This window comes from Penicillium angulare (assembly GCF_028827245.1).
Source record: "Penicillium angulare strain IBT 27051 chromosome Unknown utg000004l_segment0_segment0, whole genome shotgun sequence".
Lineage (NCBI taxonomy): Eukaryota > Fungi > Ascomycota > Eurotiomycetes > Eurotiales > Aspergillaceae > Penicillium > Penicillium angulare.
Genome location: NW_026623163.1, coordinates 6,986,750 through 7,004,288, shown reverse-complemented (window position 1 = coordinate 7,004,288; position 17,539 = coordinate 6,986,750). Strand labels below are relative to the sequence as shown.

The 17,539-nt window shown below is 46.3% G+C and overlaps 4 protein-coding genes across 4 annotated transcripts; 1 reads left to right on the top strand and 3 right to left on the bottom strand.

Annotated features, from left to right (window-relative positions):
- Window positions 1-455: 455 nt before the first annotated feature.
- glnA (glutamate--ammonia ligase) lies at window positions 456-2,020 on the bottom strand (the record flags this gene model as incomplete). The annotated part of the gene is made up of 6 exons (XM_056922722.1): window positions 456-688; window positions 744-950; window positions 1,009-1,513; window positions 1,722-1,814; window positions 1,904-1,939; window positions 2,018-2,020. The coding sequence occupies 6 exons, from the start codon at window positions 2,018-2,020 to the stop codon at window positions 456-458; spliced, it is 1,077 nt and encodes a 358-aa protein (XP_056780759.1).
- Window positions 2,021-6,846: 4,826 nt separating this feature from the next.
- On the bottom strand, window positions 6,847-8,510 carry fmaG (cytochrome P450 monooxygenase fmaG; the record flags this gene model as incomplete). The annotated part of the gene is made up of 2 exons (XM_056922721.1): window positions 6,847-7,930; window positions 7,993-8,510. The coding sequence occupies 2 exons, from the start codon at window positions 8,508-8,510 to the stop codon at window positions 6,847-6,849; spliced, it is 1,602 nt and encodes a 533-aa protein (XP_056780758.1).
- A 526-nt stretch (window positions 8,511-9,036) lies between these two features.
- N7478_006506 (uncharacterized protein) lies at window positions 9,037-10,408 on the top strand (the record flags this gene model as incomplete). The annotated part of the gene is made up of 5 exons (XM_056922720.1): window positions 9,037-9,231; window positions 9,296-9,406; window positions 9,473-9,846; window positions 9,905-9,972; window positions 10,035-10,408. The coding sequence occupies 5 exons, from the start codon at window positions 9,037-9,039 to the stop codon at window positions 10,406-10,408; spliced, it is 1,122 nt and encodes a 373-aa protein (XP_056780757.1).
- A 394-nt stretch (window positions 10,409-10,802) lies between these two features.
- On the bottom strand, window positions 10,803-13,798 carry N7478_006505 (non-ribosomal peptide synthetase; the record flags this gene model as incomplete). The annotated part of the gene is made up of 3 exons (XM_056922719.1): window positions 10,803-11,703; window positions 11,759-12,971; window positions 13,030-13,798. 3 exons carry the CDS (start codon window positions 13,796-13,798, stop codon window positions 10,803-10,805), a joined length of 2,883 nt encoding a protein of 960 aa, XP_056780756.1.
- Between the last annotated feature and the right edge of the window lie 3,741 nt (window positions 13,799-17,539).

Here is a 17,539-nt window from a genome sequence, read left to right as displayed (position 1 = left end):
GGCATGGGTAGAGATTTAAACATTTCGATTGAGTACGAGCGAATCAACTATCAGTTCAGGATCGTCATGGTCTGAGGCTTGAGATTTAAAGCGTTACATGAAGAAGGGAGGAAGAGCAGGTGATTCTCAAACGATGGTTGATTTTCCATCCATGTAATGTTCTATGCTATTGTACGTCACACGTAACCCGTGATAGAGGGCGATTCAACAAAAATCGAAAAGTAAAACAGTTAAAAAAATGGGTCTCGGCGGGTGCAAAGAGGGAGACAGATGAAACCGAAGAGGCGAAACCTGGCGCCGAGAGAAAGATGGGCGGTTCAGGAACGGCCGTAAAAATGATAGGAAAATAGGACAGGTAATAATTCTATGATTCCCTCAAGCAATCAGGCCCATCTCATGGTCCGATCTCCCAGTTAATGCCGGAGGGTATCGGAGCGCTAAAACGATTTCTTTCTTTAGAGGCCACCACACATAGTTTCGGCGATGATACCGGTGATCTGGTAAGGATCACCGTTAGAGGCAGGACGACGATCCTCGAAGTAACCCTTGCCGTCCTTCGCGACTTGGCGAGGGATTCGAATGGAAGAGCCTCGATCAGCAACGCCATAATTAAACGTCTGGAGCGATGCAGTTTCTAAGCGACCAGTGAGGCGCTCTTCATTACCGGTGCCATATACGGCGATGTGTTCTGCAACATGTGAGGAAAGATCCAGATATAGGTTTGCGGAGATAATGTAACATACCTGAGTGGCGCAACTCGAGCTTCTTCATGGCGGCCTCAATGGCCTTCATACCACCCTCGGCACGAGTGCTGGCAGTGGAGACGTTGGTGTGAAGACCGGCACCGTTCCACTCACCCTTGATGGGCTTGGGCTCGAAGGAAATGCGGACACCGAACTCCTCGGCGACGCGGTGAAGAATGAAACGGGACATCCAGAGGTGGTCTCCCACTATAGATATGATTAGCTTCTCGATAATTGAAAGGGGAGATATTGAATGGGTACATACTCTCAATGCCAGGGACGGGGCCAACCTGGTACTCCCACTGAGAGGGCATCACCTCGGCATTGATACCGGAGATGTTGATGTTGGCGTACAGACAGGCGCGGTAGTGGGCCTCGACGATATCACGGCAGTAGACCTTGCCGGTGCCGACACCACAGTAGTAAGGACCCTGGGCACCAGGGAAACCACCGCGGGGCCAACCGTAAGGCCAGCCATCAGAACCGAGGAGAGTGTACTCCTGCTCAAGACCGAACCAGAACTCCTCCTTAGCGTGAGTCTCGAAAAGGCGGGCGGCTTCGTGGCGGTAGTTGAACTTGTTGGGGCTTCCATCGGCGTCCCAGGTCTCGCACAGCACGAGGATATTGTCGCCTTGGCGGAAGGGATCCGGGAACATTTGTACTGGTTTAAGGTATACATCGCTGTTTCCGCCTGGAGCCTGTCCAGTGGACGAACCATCGAAGTTCCATTCGGGGAGCTCGTCGACGTTCTTAACCGGCTTGGAAAGGGTCTTTGGAGATATTAGTTAAGGCGGGGCTCTGGAGGAAATCTTAGGGTCTGGCGCGCCCCTCTAATGTCACGTGGTGCGGATAGGTGCAGGCATCGCGTATAGGGCTTATCGATCTAGCGCGATAACGATGCCAGCACAACCAATCCCACCCCGCTAACAATGAAGAGGACTTTCCCCAGAGAACGACAATTGCAAGAATGGAGCTTACCTTGGTCTTGGAACGAGTACCACCGATGGAATCAATCCAGATGTACTCAGCCTGAACCTGACCACGCTGGTCAAGGGACATGTACTTCAAGAGCTGTTCACCCCAGGGCAAGTCAGTATATGTATTCCCTGACTGGCTCAATCGCCAGTGTGGAAATCCAAAGCATCAAAGATCAAACGCACATTCTCCGTGTTGGAGACGACAGTTGAATCAGCAGCCTATAGTTGAACAAAAGTTGTTAGTGATGATGTTTTCGTGGGTGATTGAGCAATGAGTCACGGCCATGGAGAACATACCATAATGAGTGATTATGGGTATATGTGTGTTAAAAAAACAGGTAGGCTTGCGAGCAAGCAGAGAGGGTTTTGATGGTTTTCGTTGATAAAGGATCCCGAAGGATTAAAAGAAGAAGAGGCACAGAACTGGATGGATGGAAAATCCAAGAGAGAATGTTGATGTTTTTAGATGGTGGGGGAGAAGGGAAGGAGGAAAGGTGAGGAAGATAAAGATTTAAATTTAGTCACTGAATCTTTTCTGGGTGGGGGGGAATATGAGTCGATGAGGGAAGGTACGCGGGTCTAAGGGAAAAATGAAAAATGAATTTAAAAAAGAAATAATATTAAAAATTTGAATAAATTCAAAATTGTTCGGATTTTAATTAAATTTAAACAGCAAAATTACCGGTTTATACAATCAGAAACTGCAATTATACTGGAATCAACTGCAAAGCACTGCCATCACTGGAGGAAAGGTGCGGATCAGCCACCCCCAATGCAGACTAGCGGTATCCGTAATGTCTGGTACTGATACTGTTCGGATACCCTTTTTTCCATACCGATGCCAAAGTGCCTCATAATAGAACATTCTTCCAGCCCGAGACCGGGGTCGTTGGGGAAACGAAACACTCAAAAAATCACGCAAATCGCATTGTTCCTCCTGCTTCCCCTTATTTTTAGCGGTGGAGAATTTGATACTCCTTTTGCTTTTTCAGCTTGGACATTAGGGGAATGGAAAGGGAAAAAAAGACGCATCAACACATCTTCATTTACCAGTGCAGGCGAGACAAGCGCAAATAGTTACCCGGGACTTGCCCGCCTATCTACCGAGTATCAACGCCACCCCTCCCCGTGTCATCATCGTGGCATCATACAGACTGGCTGTGGTGCCGGTCGCCGCCGAGATCTCAAGAAATCACAAGAAAGAACGAGAAATGAAGGTTTTAAATGTTCCTCGATTGGTTCAACTTTGTTACCTAGGTTTAGACTATGACCGTTCACTCGTCTTTATTGGAATTTTTCAAAAATGCTTTACAGTGTATTCTTTGCGCGTGTCTCTATGCTAACACAACCCTATACTAGTAGATTCTCGCTCTCAGATACTGATCCTGTCTAATCTGAATACATAGACCGCCACCCGAGCGCCTTCTGGTCTTTTGCTCTCTGATACTCGTGATACTTCTGATATTGATGATAACACTTCCTCAAGTACCCAATCAGCGGTCAGGCCTTGTAATAGCCCCCAGTAATATCTTTGATAATGATCAATGTCCCTTCTCCTGTTGGGCCGATAAGAAAGAGCCAACGCGACGAACAGCCTAGCGCGGACCTTCAATCAACCGCTATCAATCCCTAGGGGTGGTTAGATACGCATTTCTGTCCTAGATCTGGTCATCAGGCCCGTGGTCTGTACCCGCGACAAGAATTGTCCCCCACGCCCGGATATCTCGACCCTGAGATGGAAAAATCCGGGGCAGCGATCTTTTCCCCAGATGACCAGCTGATCAGACAGATGGACAAACATTCGGCCCCTGCACAGGGACAATGCTGTTCAAAGGCCAATAGACACAGCGGAGTCCGGTGAACGACGTCGTTGATGACGCTGGCCGCCAGGATCTTCCTAGGTAGGTCCGCACGGAGTACAGCACATATCGACTGCACGGCGAATAAGTAACGTAGGTCCACGGCCCCCTCGAAATGATCTGCGTCGACAATTCTAGATTTCGAGCAAAAAGAACAAGTGTGAGCTCGGATGTAAAACTCCGGCCTGTCGTCTCAAACAGCCTTTTCTTTGCTTTTCTTGCCTTCATATGACTTATGTGCTAGCGTCTATCAAATTCCCAATATCAACTCGGTGAACCTATACGAAGATACTATTTACTAAGTCACTTCTAAGTTATCATGTAAAATCCCACCTATAAAACAATTTGTTATCAGCTACCCCTCGCATCGCCGCGTGGCATGCCAGACCGATCCCAATGCGAACGAACCTGTCTATTAGACCTTATCTTTATCACAAGAAGGAACTAATTGCGGACTTTGCCCCGTGTAGTCGGTACCTGCAGCGAGACAGCCACCAATCTTAGCTCATACGATGAGGTCCACGTAAGTAAGGTACCTTGATGCTATCCGCAGAAAATGATATCTGATGCATAATAAACGACCTCGGGAACATCCATATACATCCTCCGGATATACAGACCGCAAGATCACGCAAGAGTCTAGAATACCGATATATTACGCACATGCAAGACCCCGTTAGACCGGTATCCTTGGCCAGACGTCCGTACATGTATCAATACATGGCGATCCGCAACCCCATCTTGGACTGGAGAACCCAGCCACGCCGGGACTGGGATCGATCACTCAAGAGTCGCCGGGCTGTGGGGCGTGGCAAAACGTTCTCGAAACCTCCGTCGACTCACCAATCAGGCGGGGCAAAGGGCCTGGGACCGCCCCGACACCGGCCACGGATGTGTGGTTTGTGGAATTCAGTACGACAATATACCAATGGAGTCACGCGTCGGGGAGATTTTTTCCTTTTTCACTTTTTTAGTTTTTAGTTTTGTTATCTTTATTAAGAGGATCTGAATCGATTATTATTTCAGCTCGGCTACGTTATGTAAGATATCCGCATTTGCTATTTGTGCGCTGAGCAAAGACGTGGGGATCCGACGAGAAAACTCTGTAGGTGAAGGGTTTTTTATTGAGGGTTTGGCAAGAACCAACAATAATAATTTAGAGGAAACCAAATGCATTCCGGAAAAACTTAAACTACAGCATCAGAAAAAGTGGCGACGAGATCTTCCTCCCCCGTATTTTGCAGGGAACAAATCGTAGGCGAGTTAAAGTCGGAACTTTCAGGGAATCAGGGGGAAAGCCTGGCAAGCTAGTGGCTAAGACAGAGCTGCTTTCCCCGACATTTCTCTTTCCTCAGCCCTGTCTGCTCCGTCCGGAGAAACGATTCTAAGAATACCTCTCGCCAAGCGCTAAGTATAACCATCAGATGGATCGCTTGTGGCCATGCTCGCGGCCACTCCGTAGATTTCATGTTCTACGGGGTTGCACAGCCTATCTCGAACCAGTAGGGGATAAGAATACTAAAAAAAGAATCGCACTGAGACATGATTCAGGGATACGGGTTAGTCAGCCGGGCATCCACAAGTCGAGACTTTCGACACAGTATGGAGTCTACACTGTATACGGTACTATGCATCTGGGAAAAAGAGACGCGGTCAGGCCCGCATTTTGATTGACACCCCTTCACATATGACAAACGACATGCATTAACTATGCAGCTATAGCCCGAAACGACTGCAACTTTTCTCGGCCAGACCAGGAGAACATTAATTGTAATAAAAGGCTCCAAAATGGATCGACGTCTGTGAATTTCTTATCGGATCATTCTAATTGGTTCATCCGCTGATTGACACACAATACCGACTATCATCAGTCATCAGTTCAATACTTAGGACGTAATATCTCTTTATTCCTCCAAGATTGAGTGCGTGATCACAAGCCTCATGACTAAAATAAATCCACAAAGTATTCAAAGGTCTAAGAACAGGGGCAAAAGAAATCACAAAAAAAAGTAAAGAGAGATAAAGATGATTCAAGAAATCATGTACGAGGGATTTCTCTGGAAACCGCGCTCCGAAATGCCTCACCGAATGTGGACTAGATTCATCATGGCGGGGTTAATTATTTTTTCAAGCTATGACAACTTTGGAAAGTACTAATGTATGTCATTTAGCGCTTTCTAATAACTTGGAAGACCAAAGCGGATTACGATGACTGGCCATCATAGTCCCTCATCCTTGCTATAAAGGCGATACTATGATGGCTAGTACTGGTTTGACAATTCACTCTAGCAGTTGTTTCTTGTTCATTCCAAGGTTAAATGCATGTTCTGTCATACAATATTTCATAGTTGAACGGTTTTGGAATCGATGGGGATCATAATTTCAAAATTGCGTCACTTTTACGGAGAGCGCGCTAAATGCATACTTACCATTGGCACCGATGCACCTCTACTAGACGCTCTACTAGGTAATGAACTTGCTTAAGGCGCAGCCTAATGTTTCAACTTCGCCAGTTGTATAAAAATAAACCCCTCATTCATACTACTACTATTGGCGAGAATATTTTACCTTAATGTTAGTAAAACCGACTGGTAGAATAATATTGACGACCTTGCTCAAAGTTGTTGATCTCGATAGAGTCACTTTAAGCGGGCCTTTGATGGTAAAGTGGATGAGTGGCCTCGTAGAGAACTTGAAAATAACACGAAATCAAGCTGTACCTTTAAGATAATACATTTTAGAATTAATAAACTGCAGTCCTTCTTCATTGCCATTTTGATTGATCTAAATTCTACGAATACTAGTTAGTGCAATTATTCCAAAGATTAGGCGTCGTCCACTTCACTTGAACATCTATTACAGCCAACTAGTAATTGATCAAGGATCACCCCTGCGAAAATAAAGTGTGGCAATTAAGACAACTTGAATGCAAGTGTCGCATGATCCTATTCCCGAACAGTAAGTATGAAGTATTTGCTACGCTGGCATTCTTGATATATTCTGTCTTTTTTGTTAAATACGATGTTTGCGGTGACTCTGTTTTCTGAATACGTGACAGAAGACTCGGGCTTTAGATGACATAGTATAAAATGGCATATTCATTATTAAAAATTTGAAATACATGAATCATTCTCGCGGGTTGTCCAAATAAGTCTCGAGCTCCAATTCACAACTTGAAGCGATAAACCACTGATTTTCAGCTTTTGATGACCTGTTTGTAGGTTAAATAGATGAATAAACAAACGCATCCATTCAACACCCCGCAAACTAATCAGCCTGGAAATCCTCCACACTCTCTAATAGATCAGCATCACTGGCTTCCAAAGGATGCTGTCGCTCAAGGTTTCGGATTAACTGTATATGCTTCTCGCTTCTCGGCTCGACTTGGAATTCGAACTCCGTAGGATAAGTGAGGAGACCTGGTTTCGGCTTAGCATTCACTTCAATTTCTTTGCCAGCGCTGTCTACAGCCTTGCGAATCTTGAAAGTAGCCAACGATTGCACAATGTTAACGAAGACACTGTTGTCCGCGAAAAATCGACCAGGGCAAATTCTGCGGCCATAACCAAAGAGCACAGTCTTGGGATCTGGCTCATTGCGTGGCTCAGTGAAACGTTCAGGCTCAAATGATTCTGGATTTGAGTACACTTCAGGGTCATGCAAGAACCACCAAGCTCCTGGGAGGAGAGTTGCACCCTTGGGAATGAGCATGCCGTTGTATTCTATATCCTCAGTTGCAGTATGTGGGAAGCCCATGGGGGCAATGGGCCACCACCTTAAAGTCTCTTGGACCAAGCCATCGACATAAGGTAGCTTTTCGCGATCTTCAAAGGTGGGAAGACAGTCTGTGCCAACCACACGATCGATCTCCTCTTGGGCCTTCTGTTGCGCCTCCGGAAACATGACCATAGCTAGCGTGAATATAGTGAGAGCAATCACCGTAGTATCTGCTGCAGCGCCATACAGACTTGCGGCAGTCCAAATCACAGCTTGCTCATCTTCCTTCTTCAAAGTAGCATTGTTCTCTGCCTTGAGATGCTCGATAAGCTTTGAGACGTATGATGGACCGAAATTCAGGGAAGCCATTTGATTTTGGACAAATCGATATGGGATATAGGCTGTGCCCTGGATTGACTTTCGCCATTTCCGGGCTGTCTTCTTGAATGTTGCACCTGGGAAGTTCTCAGGAAGATATCGCAGGGCAGGGATAATATCCACCGCCCATGCCATTGGCATAGCAGCCAGGGAAAATTCGGCCATCATTTGTTCTGTCAAGTCAACCAATGGGTCGGGCTTCGAATGGTCGATGGTATAGTCATATGCCATTTTCAACACGGTTGCTCCGGCTGTACTGTGTGGCATCGTCTCATTAGCTTATGTTTTGGCAGCTCCGAGGAAATAAATCAATCTCACGTCTTGAAATGCTCCAGCCATTTTGTGGGCTCGTTCAGCGATCGGATAAGCTGTCGATATACTTCAATCTCTTGCACATCGCGAAATGTTGCGGCGGACACCTTGGTACCCAGCTCCTGATGTAGGTGCCTGCGACAGCGACGGAAATTTGAATCGTAAGGCTGACACACGACGATTGACTCATATCCACACAGCTTATTGGCCATAATCATGGTCGGTCGGCCAGCTGTCTTGTTCGATTTCTCCAGCAGTTCGTGCGCCGCTTGTTTGTCGTGGATCATGACGAGCGTCATACCCATCACAGTCACGGAGCTAACCCCTCCATAGAGGTCCTTGTGCTTAAGCCAGTGCTGATATTCAGGGGTGCCATCTGGGGGGAAGTCTTTGATGTTTCCGACGATCGGAAATGGCTTAGGACCAGGGGGAAGTTTGAGTCTGTTCTTTGGGGTTGATCGTTGGTATATGAGGTAGCCGATGAGGGTAATGATCCCCAGTAGGATCAATGACGCACTCGGCATGTTATCGCAGAATATCATCTAAAACTCGACTGAAAGGATAGCCCCAGATAAATCGTACAGTTTTCAAACGGCAGGGGAAATGGATATAAGCGATAGCTTCCACGTGGAAGTGGTTCTCGATCTCTGTGGACATTTTAACCGAATGGCATAAGAGATATTATGGGGCGTGCATGTCCATATTGCATTTAATGCAAATTCATCTGCCCGCCTTGAACGGCGCATCTTATTGGTGATTACCACAGGCTAAGTTTCAAGTAGGGGGTGAGATTGTGCAGGCCAGGCGGGGGTGGTACAGTGTGCCCGAAGGATGGGGACTAGAGTGCATGAAAGCCCCCACGTTGCATGATTTACTGCAGCCGTAATTCGCTATTCGTTCTAACTAAACAGGAAAATGAACATTGACTTTGTGGCAATCGAAGCTGCATGAACTAATCCCCCCTTTTATGGTTATTCTTATTCTTATTCTTTGCGCGGATGCTTTTGTCTCTTCATACACAAAGCCATCCGCCTGGCCAAATCGCCCATAATGTCCAGCCTACCAACAAAGTCGGATATTGAGTGGATGGAAGCTCATATCAATGATACAAGAGTTCCCGGGATTATCATTTGCTGTGCTGTCTGTGCTGCATCGTCTGTTATCGTTTTGGCACTCCGGATCTGGTCACGGCTACAGACAGTCCGCAAGCTCGTATTCAACGATTACCTATTTATTGGGTCCGTGGTGAGTGAGATTATTCTTTGAAGAGTCTCAGAAGGCTTGGCTAAAGTTAATTCAATTGTTACAGATATTTTATATTACATTCTGTGCCATATTCGCCTCATCGGTTCGCTATGGCGCCGGAAAGCAGATTATCCTCATCATGTATAAGCCAGCCAAATTACGCATGCTAGCAATCGTACGTCGGACTAAAGCCTCAATCCTATGCAATGGGTCTTAGCGCTGAACACACTTCTCCAAACAGCTTAATATCTTGAATCCGATCTTCTATGGCATGGCCACGGCTTTGGTTAAATGGAGTATTCTCGCCTTGTATGTTTCCATCTTCCCGCAGAAGATATTCCGGTTATGGTCGCATTTCATCGCCGTGGTAAATATGCTCAATGCTCTTGCAATCGTCCTGGTCGGATGTCTTCAATGCCGTCCTATCGAAGCCCTCTGGGATTCCACAATATCAGGGACATGCATCGATTTTGGGAACTTCAGTCTATTCAACACATGCTTCAACCTTGTTCTTGATTTGGTGATTTTGATATCGCCTCTTGGACTGGTCATGAAGCTTAACATGTCGAGACGCAAAAGGGTCTTTCTGGGCCTCAATTTTGCGCTGGGCGGAGCGTGAGTCCCATACTTCGAGGGCTGCCCTTGCCACTCCCCTGCTAATAACATGTTCTAGCGCCTGCGTCGTCGCTTCAATTCGAATTCCCTACGCTCACCTGGTGGGGGGCACTTCCAACCCAAGCTGTAAGTTGTAATGTCATCAAACACCCCATCCGTATAAAGAACAGTGCTAACTCCTATTCTAGGGGATATGATCCCAGGTGGCTTGCTCTGTATCGTCGAGGTTGCTGTTGCCCTTCTCTGTTCATCGATTCCCACGTACCGACCTCTGTTAAAGCGCATTAGCAAGGGCAATTCAAGTGGTGGTTCGTTGGATAAAGGATACTCTGCTGGCAGCCATCTTGGGAGTAGGGGTGGGCAGCTCAACACCCGCGTCAGTTCTAGCGGTCGGCATTTATCTCATCGAGGGGGTATCAACATCACCGAGAATATCAGCATGAAGACGCAGACATTTCATAATGGTCATTGGACAGTAATGCCAGAGGACGATGACCAGGCCTACTTAGTACATGACAACGATTTAGCACGCTCGACGACGAGTACCGTCAGTCATGTATAAACTTCCAAACAGACAATGGATTTTTCATAACCGTGACGCATCCAATTAAATGACGAACTATTGGATTCAATTATACTTATCATTTTGGCTACTGTCAGCTTTTGCATGAGAATATTCTCTCTTGGGTCTCTTGTAATGTTTCTACAACCACGTTCAATGTTCCACCCATATGAGGATTAAGTATTGTAGGAGAATCCAGCAGTGTGTATAATCTTAATCCAATTATTGATACGGGCGTCCGATCGAAGATTTATCTTTGGTGAAACCCGACCGGCATAATTGGTAGAAGTTCAAGTTAGTATGGGGTACATCCTACGAGAGATCTGGAATCCTTTGAGATAAATATTTATTATGCGTCGTAATCTCATAACTAAAAAAGCATCGCAATTCTAATCTAAACGCCCCGGCGTCTCATCGCGCCCTTGAAAATCTTAGCGAAGTCCGCCATGTGAGCTGGGTTAAGCATTTTAGCATGAATGCCAGGGCAATCATAGAACTCAGCCGGTGTTTCGGAAAAGTCAGCCCAGCGACCGAGCTTGTTCTCCCTCCAGTCCTGTCGATCCTTGGCTGCGTATCTAGGGGGATCTGCCACGAAAACATCCAAGTTCTGAACCTTGCCAATTGGTTCGTACGTCTGAACGTTGACACGAAAGTTCTCTGCAATGTCGCTGACAAGTCCCAAATGCTTCATGTCAACGGCTAGAGCCTTCGCACGCTCGGAATCACCGATCTCTAATAAGTGAGCCAGTGCGGCTTCGCGGTCCAATGTGTGCAGATAAGGTGTGACCTCAATCATTGTTTCCTCGTCAATGATCTCAAGGAAGAAAGCAATGTGAAGCAATACGTCAATCCAGTTCAATTTGTGGACGTAGTGGGCGATGTGTGGTGGGTAGTCGATACTGGCAAGGAATCGGACTTCTTGTCCCTGAGCCTCGAGGACCTTGCCGACCTCGTATGCCAGGGTAGACCCTAAAGAGTATCCTGCAATTGCATAGGGACCCTCAGGCTGTGTCTGGCGAATCTGCTCGGCATATGTGTTTGCGGTTTCTTCAATGGAGTAGAAGAAGCGTTCGTTAGGGTTATATCCTCGTGTGCGAATTGCGTACACTGGTCTTGTTGAAAAGTGTGCTGCGAGAGCAATAAAGACAAGAATATCACCGCTTCCAGGGTGGATACAGAACAACGGGATGCCACCGTCTTTACCTTTATGAGCGTTTAGTGGCACAATACCATTGTATTCTCTTGGCTTAGACATGAGCGAGTCAATGGCAGCCGATATAGCAGCCGGGCTTGGTCTATTAAATGTGTTAGTTTATGTACCGTATTTCAAGCGATATAAGGGAGTATTACTCAGTCAACATGATTGACATCGGAAGTTGCATCTCGGCGCCAACCGCCTCTTGAACCATGGCCCTTAGGCGAATGAGATTAAGAGAGCTGACCCCCAAGTCGAAGATGGAATCGTCCATACTAATCTCATCGGCGGAGATTTCGAGCAACTCAGCTACAGTCTTCTGGACAATCTTTTCTGTCTCAGACTCGGCAATTCGCCAGCTGGATTGGCGACAGCTCATGCGAAGAGCTTGATCTTCATGCTCAATTGATGCGTATTCGCCGCTCTCTAGTGCATTGCGCACCTTGGTGTGTGAAATCTTACCGAGGGAAGACTTCTCTAACATAGACTGAGGCAGAGGAATGACGTGTGTGGGTTTCCGACCGGTGGTTAGAGACACCGTCTTCGAAATAGCTTGTGCGGTGTCAAAACGGGCCTGGCTGTCCTCATGAGAATAGGTCGGCGAGTAGACAATTGCAATGTCCTCGGTAGGTGAGCCAGTAGCGCGGGTTGGGAAGGCTACTGTGTAGGAGGGAACCAGGCCAGCAATACCTTCTTCTTCGAGGGCGGTTTCCAACTCGGTTGCGCTCCATTTAACGCCATTGATAATAATGGTGTCTTTGATTCGGCCAACCAAATCAAGATTACCGGCGTCGTCGATCTTAGCCAAGTCTCCTGTGATGAACCAGCCATCCGAAGTAAACGCTTCCATCGTTGCCTTCGGGTTATTATAGTACTGCTCAAACAAAATAGGCCCCGAGACTTGCAACTCTCCAGATTCACCAGTGGCTGCGGGAGTCCCGGCCTCCGTGACGCTCATGACACGCATGTTAATACCCGGAACACAGGATCCAAGACTGGCAAACTCATGAGCGAGCGCAAGGTCGTATGAAGGGCAAGCCCGAGAGTAGATAGATCCCGCACAAGTCTCAGTCATTCCAAAGCCTGGGCGAATCACTTCTCCCTGGACACCGAGTCGTCGGAGCTCTTGAGTGAGCGCATCACAAGTGACAACAACATTAGACTCGCCTCCTGAGATAAGAGCCTTGAGGCTCGAAAGGTCGGCTTTGAAATCTGGATTTGCCTTCAAGCTGTCGTATACCTTGGTCAGGAAGAAATTAGGTGCAAAGGTGTAGACCACTTTGTGAATGTCAATCAAGCGAAGGAATTGCAGAGGGTCTCGAAGGACCTCTGGTGCTGACACATGTACCTGATTGCTACCGAGACTCACTGAAAAATTGTAAGAAATTATGAAATTGTGACATCGAAGGAAGAGGAAAGAACATACTTGCATGCAAATGAGTCTCTGTCAAGCTAGCAACATGATCCAGGCCGACCCAATTGAGAAAGACGTCGCCGGGCTCTGTGCCATGGTGTATACTCTTACCACGGATAGATTTGAGCATTTGACCCTGCCGCAATGACACTGCCTTGGCATTTCCAGTACTTCCCGAGGTCAACATAAGAACAGCCAGGTCTTTAGCCTTCTTTTCGAGACCCGTGAAATCAATAGAAACGTCTTCCTCGGTGGGTGCAGATAGAGACTCAACATCGTGCAGGTTGAGCTCATCTAGCCCGAGGAATTCTGGGATTAGTCGCTTGGCCGTGAGTACAACGGGTTGCTCGAGTAATGTATGAAGGTGGAGCAAGTGCGTTCTGCGCCGATTTGTGTCCTCTGCAAATGGTGTGGAAATAGCGGGCAGATATCCCGCAAGGGTAGCACCCCAAAACCAGATGATGTTTTCATATTGGGTGTCAAAGTGTAAGAGAAGGATTGATTGCGGCGTCAGTCCTTCGATACGGCGGATTATGCTAGCCTTCTTGTCCGCTTCTACAAAGAGGTCGGCGTACGAAAGAGAGATCGGGGTAGAACTAGGTCCCTCTGTAGAGTAGAAAGATAGGCTTCCATTGGTCGTTGATGCCCAGATGAGAAGTTGTGACAAGTTACGGAGTGCGGTCTCTGGCTTCTTCTGTGTCGTGGCGATACCCGTTGTAGACTTGATGCTGATGTTGGTAGTGGGTAATTCGACCCCTGAAGCAAGGACCGAAGGGGCCATTTTGTATGAAACAAGAGGTCAGAGGGAGAAGGGTAGAGGAAGTCTGAACGTTTGGATAAATTTGAGTTTTTGAGACTGATATGACTGTTTCAAATGTTGAAAACAAAAAGATGACTTGGATTCTTGGGACTGTTTTAGATTGCTTGAGAATAATAATAATCCTTGAAATGATCCGGGATCCACGGCCTTCTAATAGTTACAGCAATGGGCTAGAGGCATATTTATTTTAAGTAACTGTCAATTGAAGTTGACCATCAACTGTGCATACCTACGTAAAGAACCAGGGGCGGGAATTTCTAATTCTGCAAACTTACGCCATAAATCCTTCGGCGCCACCCAACTGCTCCTGATGATATAACGCTCAATTCGATGATCGGCAGGATTTAAACATGGTAGTTAGACCATTTTCAGAAAAGATCATGTTGTTTCTGCCACTAGATTCTTCAGATGTCATGCTGTGCCCTCGGTATTTGGGGGCCATTCGATGTGTGCAAGCAATGGCCAACCAGAACCAGAGATTGAGGTGCATTTTGCGTCAAAGCACATCAGAGCGGGACATATTGGAGTAAGTTTGGGTATGTAAGACTAAAGAACTGATGGGGCTGGATATCACTTCTCCACCCGGTATGTCGTCTATTGGGTGGTGGCCGAGGCGTTCCTCAAGGGTTCAAGATAGGGCAGATGGCTGAATCGGCAGGGACGCAACATGTAAGCACTACTAGTATCGCCGTGCATTGGATCCGAAGAATGATTTGCTGCGGATAGTATATCCATCCGCATCCAGACGAGTCAGCAGACCCGATGGCTCGGTAGCCTGATAGATATGACTTCACACCAGTGGGATTATCTTCTTGGGACTGAGGGGAACGGGATGTCCTCAGCTATGTTGGTTTACCCATTTTCTTCACGTGAAGTTCTTCATGACAACGTTGTAGTTTCCATTTGCGGGATGTCCTTATTATGCGGGACTAACTATTGTAGTGAGGAAAGCCTCCGCCCTGTGAGGAATGACCCTTACGGTCGCGGATTTATTATCCCCTTTTGTCTCTTCCGGCTATATATAGCATCGCGTTACGATTAGTTCTGTACAACACACTTCTAACATTCTTTTGATCACGTTTTGCGATTCTGATTTTCCGCGTTGACCAGGGAAAGATATTGATGTTTTGCTGTGCGTCTTTCTGACTAGTATTCCAATGCAGGCCTACTGTATTTCCCCTCTTCACTAACCAGGACCCACTTCGTCGGCTTTAAATCCTTCAGCTGCTTACTATCGACGTCACCGCAATTACCCTGTTCAGCAAATCCTGTCTTTCTCGGGGATTTAACTATAGGTTAAAACCAAACAAACTTCCGAGGCTCCAATGTTGTCGAACCTAGGGAAGCATAACCTACATTTAACTTGATCATGAAATGACAAAAGCAAAACAAAAAGGCTCAAAATCGTACCATGAAGCGCGATAATTTTAGACTAGATAGCAAACATTTATTCCCAATGGAGTAGTAAGCAAGCCACTGGCAGTTATCATCATACTAATGCAGAGTTCCAGTATAGGTAATAACCCGTGCGCAATTTTATCCCTTCATAATGGTGCATTATTCATCTCCTCGCGTACTTTTGGCATTGGCCATCGATAGCATGATCCCGAACTATTATTCTATAGGCTGCCTACTCTTTACTATCTTTAGAACTTTGAAATACTTATCGCCCGGTATTGATCATAATCAAATAACGTCTAGGCTTTTGCTCATCCCGTTGATGAAGTATCACATACGCTAAAATCTTACATCCGGGTTTTTCAATTTACCCTTTTTACAAGACTCTGAACGTAAGTTTTCAAGAGCCTAGGAATTTCCAAGCTTGGAATGCCATTGTTCTCTTGTCTGCTGTGCATTTCCTCTTTGCTAGTATTAAGCAAGCTTGTTACTGTTGGGATATTTCGTTTTTTGACGTATATACTAAATGGCTGGCTCACCTCAAACACGGTACGTGCAGGTTTCAAGTACTGTACTGCGAGATTTAAAGTTTCGCAGGATTATCCCAGCACTGCGAGCGCGGAAATTTTTATTAGCCCCCACACAACGACATAATGATGCCAAGGCAATAACTTGAAAGTACTGTATTCATCATGTATGATCGCCACCTTCAAGCCTCAGGGGCCATATCATATGGTATGATATTGCTATGACTTCAATTGAAACTGCGAATTGCTATCATGAATTCTGAGTCTTCGAGGGCGAACTTGATTTGGCCCGGAATGATGACAGGTACGCTAGTTGATTTAGATTCTTAGCGACATAATGCTCATCAGATTATCATTACAACCAGCCTTGCAGCTTCACAATTTATTCCAATTGGTGATTAATCTGCATTTCGCCCTCAATAATCCACACTTGCTCCCGCCTATTGTGATGTCTAAGGTTCGAACATGAAGCTTGAACAAATTGACACAAGGCTCGGAGAGTTGCATCCTGCAATACATTATGATGCATAGAGCTCGCACTCCACTTTCTTTCGGTTTGACTTTCTTGATTCAAACGTCATACAAGCATGATGATCGTCATTTCAGTGGGTCTTCCGCGTTATCCCCCTAATTATGCAAAAAATAACTCTTTTACTGTGCCAGACTCGTGAAGCAGATCTTTCGTTGAGACTTGAGATTTTTCCCACCCAATGATCATAATCCTGAGTATAACCAAAAAGAGTAATAACTGTATCTGAAATGACGTTCTTCTACTTTATCGCCTGATAAGTATCCCTCCAGTCACCGGACCCATTCCGAGCTCTTTAGTCGTTGCATTCCAACGTGCCATCATTTGCCAGCAATACTTCAGGTACTCCCCAGTTCCTCTTGGTTTGACATTATTAAAGGGTCGTGTGGTGCGATCATCCACTGCTCCCCCATTCTCGTGTTCATGGATACATCAGCTTTGCATGGCTCTGTGCCGAATAATTGAGTGTGTGGATAAGTGCCAGTCTCAGCAACGCTCCGTTATTTGTCCACACAGAAGATGATGGTCATCTGATAGAATTTAGCATCGGGATACTAGCAATCTTTCTCTGCGTTCCTTACAGATGCCTCTTCTTAGATCTCAGAACAGCCTGGGTATTCTGTACACCATTTTTGCCACAAATTGTAGCCATTATTTTCCGAATAGTGGCTTCGTCACGTGCAACATCTGATGCCCGAGGACAATAATGGTGCCCCGGATGCTCATTGAAATTTTCAACAAAAGCTTTAACATGATTGAGATCTCTCGCCTGATTCGGCTTCATCCGCGGGTATAGATTTGCGGGGAAATTACTATGGGCCCCCGATGCCCACTGTAGATGAGAGGCCAGAAGGCTTTATGGAATGCTGCGCGCTTGGTGTGCCATTACAATGGCCGCCAAATCTTGAAGCACGAGTATGATTATTATTATTATTTTAAAAATTAAACACGCTGTCCGTCTTTCATGTCTCTAAAATCTTGAATTCACATGCATACCTCCTCGCGCATAATACCCGTGGATCCTGCCGAGTACGGAGACGGAATAGGAGTAGACCCTAAACAGTCTACTCCGCCCAGTCAGCACTTTTGGGGCCAAAATGGACATCTGGACTCACCGATTTAATTAGATAAGAGTCAGCATGGGAGTTTGAGTCAGGGTGGGCCTAAGTGTATTTCACTATGCATTTTCATCGCAATGGATCAATCTACAGGGGTCTATATGCCATAGAGGGTGGGTAGACCGTCAAA